At 53.0% G+C, this 5000-nt stretch overlaps 1 protein-coding gene across 2 annotated transcripts in view; it reads right to left on the reverse strand.

Moving 5' to 3' along the window:
• LOC144954860 (E3 ubiquitin-protein ligase BRE1B-like) overlaps positions 1-4601 on the reverse strand; it is a 26744-nt gene extending 22143 nt beyond the window's left edge. For both annotated transcript variants that reach the window (XM_078885257.1, XM_078885258.1), the window contains exon 1: positions 4461-4601. In XM_078885257.1, the coding sequence (XP_078741383.1) occupies positions 4461-4553 (93 nt within the window). In that variant the 5' untranslated portion in view covers positions 4554-4601. The remainder of the gene's footprint in view (positions 1-4460) is intronic.
• Between the last annotated feature and the right edge of the window lie 399 nt (positions 4602-5000).

Below are 5000 nucleotides of genomic sequence, written 5' to 3' on the forward strand. Positions count from 1 at the left end.
TCATCATCAGTAGCATCATCAGCAGCATCAGCAGCAGCATCATCATCAGCATCATCAGTAGCAGCAGCATCAGCATCATCATCAGTAGCATCATCAGCAGCATCATCATCAGCATCATCAGTAGCAGCAGCATCATCATCATCATCAGTAGCATCATCAGCAGCATCAGCAGCATCATAATCAGCAGCAACAGCAGCATCAGAGTCATCAGCAGCATCATCATCATCACCAGCATCAGCATCAGCGTCAGGAGATGGTGATGGTGGTGGTTGTGGTAGTTGTGATGGTGATGATGATGGTGATGATGATGGTGGTGATGATGGTGGTTGTGGTGGTTGTGATGGTGGTAATGGTGATGGTGGTGGTGGTTGTGATGGTGGTGGTGATGGTGGTGGTTGTGGTGGTTGTGATGGTTGTGATGATGGTGGTGATGGTGGTTGTGGTGGTGGTGATGGTGGTTGTGATGATGGTGATGATGGTGGTGGTGGTGGTGTTTGTGGTGGTTGTGATGATGGTGGTGATGGTGGTTGTGGTGGTGGTGATGGTGGTTGTGATGATGGTGGTGATGGTGGTTGTGGTGGTGGTGATGGTGGTTGTGATGATGGTGATGATGGTGGTGATGGTGGTGGTGGTGGTGTTTGTGGTGGTTGTGATGATGGTGGTGATGGTGGTTGTGGTGGGTGGTGGTGATGGTGGTTGTGATGATGGTGGTTGTGGTGGTGGTGATTGTGATGATGGTGATGGTGGTTGTGATGGTGGTGGTGGTGGTTGTGATGATGGTGATGATGGTGGTTGTGGTGGTGATGATGGTGATGATGATGGTGATGATGATGGTGGTGATGATGGTGGTTGTGGTGGTGGTAATGGTGATGGTTGTGATGGTGGTGATGGTGATGGTGGTGATGGTGATGGTGGTGATGGTGGTGATGGTGGTGGTTGTGATGGTGGTGGTGGTGGTGATGGTGGTGGTTGTGGTAGTTGTGATGGTGATGATGATGGTGATGATGATGGTGGTGATGATGGTGGTTGTGGTGGTTGTGATGGTGGTAATGGTGATGGTGGTGGTGGTTGTGATGGTGGTGGTGGTGGTGATGGTGGTGGTTGTGGTGGTTGTGATGGTTGTGATGATGGTGGTGATGGTGGTTGTGGTGGTGGTGAGTGGTGGTTGTGATGATGGTGATGATGGTGGTGGTGGTGGTGTTTGTGGTGGTTGTGATGATGGTGGTGATGGTGGTTGTGGTGGTGGTGATGGTGGTTGTGATGATGGTGGTGATGGTGGTTGTGGTGGTGGTGATGGTGGTTGTGATGATGGTGATGATGGTGGTGATGGTGGTGGTGGTGGTGTTTGTGGTGGTTGTGATGATGGTGGTGATGGTGGTTGTGGTGGTGGTGGTGATGGTGGTTGTGATGATGGTGGTTGTGATGATGGTGGTTGTGGTGGTGGTGATTGTGATGATGGTGATGGTGGTTGTGATGGTGGTGGTGGTGGTTGTGATGATGGTGATGATGGTGGTTGTGGTGGTGATGATGGTGATGATGATGGTGATGATGATGGTGGTGATGATGGTGGTTGTGGTGGTGTAATGGTGATGGTTGTGATGGTGGTGATGGTGGTGATGGTGATGGTGGTGATGGTGGTGATGGTGGTGGTTGTGATGGTGGTGATGATGGTGGTGGTGATGATGGTGGTGATTGGTGGTGGTTGTGGTGGTTGTGATGATGGTGATGATGTTGGTTGTGATGATGGTGGTTGTGATGATGGTGTGAGATGGTTGTGATGATGGTGGCTGTGATGATGGTGGGATGGTTGTGATGATGGTGGTTGTGATGATGGTGGTGATGGTTGTGATGATGGTGGTTGTGATGATGGTGGTGATGGTTGTGATGATGGTGGTTGTGATGATGATGGTGGTGGTGGTTGTGATGATGGTGGTGATGGTGGTGATGGTGGTGGTTGTGGTGGTTGTGATGGTTGTGATGATGGTGGTGATGGTGGTGATGGTGGTGGTTGTGGTGGTTGTGGTGGTGGTGATGGTGGTTGTGGTGATGGTGGTTGTGATGATGGTGATGGTGGTGATGGTGGTTGTGGTGGTTGTGGTGATGGTGGGTGGTGGTGGTGTGGTGGTGAGGGTGGTGTGGTGGTGGTGATGGTGGTGGTGTGTGTGGTGGTGTGATTGTGTTGTGGTGATGGTGGTTGTGGTGGTGTGGTGGTTGTGATGATGGTGATGATTGTGGTGTGGTGGTGGTGATGGTGGTTGTGATGATGGTGATGGTGGTTGTGGTGGTGGTGAGGTTGTGGTGGTTGTGATGTGGTGGTGGTGATGTGGTGGTGGTGATGGTGGTGATGGTGGTGGTTGTGGTGGTTGTGATGATGGGGTTGTGGTGGTGGTTGTGATGGTGTGATGGTGGTTGTGGTGGTGGTGATGGTGGTTGGTGGGTGATGGTGGTTGTGGTGATGGTGGTTGTGGTGGTGGTGGTGTGATGGTGGTGATGTGATGATGGTGGTGTGGTGGTGGTGATGGTGGTGGTGATGGTTGTGATGATGGTGGTTGTGATGATGGTGGTGATGGTGGTGGTAGTGGTGGTGGTGTGTGGTGGTGATGTGGTGGTTGTGGTGGTGGTGATGGTGGTTGTGGTGGTGGTGATGGGTGGTTGTGGTGGTGATGGTGGTTGTGGTGTGGTGGTGGTGGGTGGTTGTGGTGGTTGTGATGTGGTGGTTGTGGTGGTGGTGTGTGGTGTGATGATGGTGATGATGGTGGTTGTGGTGGTGGTGGTTGTGATGGTGGTGTGGTGGTGGTGGTGGTGTGTGGTGATGGTGGTTGTTGGTGGGTGGTGATGGTGGTGTGGTGGTGGTGTGGTGGGTTGTGGTGGTTGTGATGGTGGTGATGTGGTGGTGTGGTGGTGGTGTGGTTGTGGTGGTGGTGTGATGGTGGTGGTTGTGGTGATGGTGGTGGTGTGATGGTGGTGATGGTTGTGTGATGGTGGTTGTGATGATGGTGGTGATGGTTGTGATGATGGTGGTTGTGTGATGATGGTGGGGTTGTGATGATGGTGGTGATGGTGGTGATGGTGTGGTTGTGGGTGGTTGTGATGGTGGTGATGGGGGGGTGGTGGTGATGGTGGTGGATGTGTGGTGGTGTGGTGGTTGTGGTGGTGGTGATGGTGGGTGTGGTGGTTGTGGTGATGGTGTGGTGGTGGGGTGGTGGTGGTGGTGGTGGGTGGTGGTGGTGGTGGTGGGTGGTGGTTGTGGTGGTGTGGTGGTGGTGGTGGTGGTGTGGTGGGTTGTGGTGGTGTGATGGTGGTGGTGGTGTGGTGGTTGGTGGTTGTGATGTGGTGATGATTGTGGTGTGGTGGTGGTGATGGTGGTTGTGATGTGGTGATGGTGGTTGTGGTGGTGGTGTGGTTGGGTGGTTGTGATGATGGTGGTTGTGGTGGTGGTGATGGTGGTGGTTGGTGGTGGTGATGGTGGTTGTGGTGGATGGTGGTTGTGGTGGTTGGTGATGTGGTGGTGGTGAGGTGGTTGTGTGGTGGTTGGGTGTGGTGGTGGTGGTTGGTGATGGTGGTGTGGTGGTGGTGGTGGTGTGTGGTGGTGGTGGTTGTGTGGTGGTGATGGTGGTGGTGATGGTTGTGATGATGGTGGTTGTGATGGTGGTGATGGTGGTGGTTGTGGTGGTTGTGATGATGGTGATGTGGTGGTTGTGGTGGTGGTGATGGTGGTGGCTGGTGGTGGTGGTTGTGGTGGGTTGGTGGTTGTGGTGGTGATGGTGGTGGTTGTGGTGGTGATGATGGTGGTGTTGTGGTGGTGGTGGTGTTGTGTTGTGGTTGATGGTGGATGTGGTGGTGGTGGTGTGGTTGTGATGTGATGATGGTGGTGATGGTGGTGGTGGTAGGTGGTGGTTGTGATGATGGTGATGTGGTGGTGGTGGTTGTGGTGGTTGTGGTGGTTGTGATGGTGATGGTGGTGGTGGTTGTGGTGGTTGTGTGATGGTGATGGGTGGTTGTGATGGTGGTGGTTGATGGTGGTGATGATGGTGGTTGTGGTGGATGGTGATGATGGTGTTGTGGTGGTGGTGATGGTGGTTGTGATGATGGTGATGGTGGTTGTGGTAGTGGTGGTGGTTGTGATGGTGGTGATGGTCATGGTGGTGATGGTGGTGATGGTGGTTGTGATGATGGTGGTTGTGATGGTTGTGATGGGTGGTGGATGGTGGTTGTTGGTGGTTGTGATGATGGTGCTGATGGTGGTTGTGATGATGGTGGTTGTGATGATGGTGATGATGGTGGTTGTGATGATGGTGATGGTGGTTGTGATGATGGTGGTGATGGTGGTTGTGATGATGGTGATGATGGTGGTTGTGATGATGGTGGTTGTGATGGTTGTGATGGTGGTGATGGTGATGATGGTGGTTGTGATGGTGGTGATGGTGGTTGTGATGGTGGTGATGGTGGCGGTGTCTCACCTCTGCGCGCGACCTCCTCTCGGCGGCCATGAGAGCCACCTTGTCACGTTGCTCCTTGGGCGCCGACTTGTACATGTCCAGCAGTAGCTTCATCTCACGCTGACTCTCCTGTGCCTTCCTGCACACTCACACAGTCACACACACACATACATACACAGTCACACACACACACAGTCACACACACAGACACACACACACAGACACACAGACACACAGACACACACACACACACAGACTTGTACATGTCCAGCAGTAGCTTCATCTCACGCTGACTCTCCTGCGCCTTCCTGCACACACACACACACAGTCACACACACACAGTCACAGACACACACAGACACACACCAGACACACACACACACACAGTCACACACACACACAGTCACACACACACACACACACAGTCACACACACACACAGACACAGACACACACACACACAGTCACACACACACACACACAGACTTGTACATGTCCAGCAGTAGCTTCATCTCACGCTGACTCTCCTGCGCCTTCCTGCACACACACACACAGTCACACA

The sequence above is a fragment of the Lampetra fluviatilis genome, unplaced genomic scaffold (genome assembly GCF_964198595.1).
Source record: "Lampetra fluviatilis unplaced genomic scaffold, kcLamFluv1.1 SCAFFOLD_517, whole genome shotgun sequence".
Lineage (NCBI taxonomy): Eukaryota > Metazoa > Chordata > Hyperoartia > Petromyzontiformes > Petromyzontidae > Lampetra > Lampetra fluviatilis.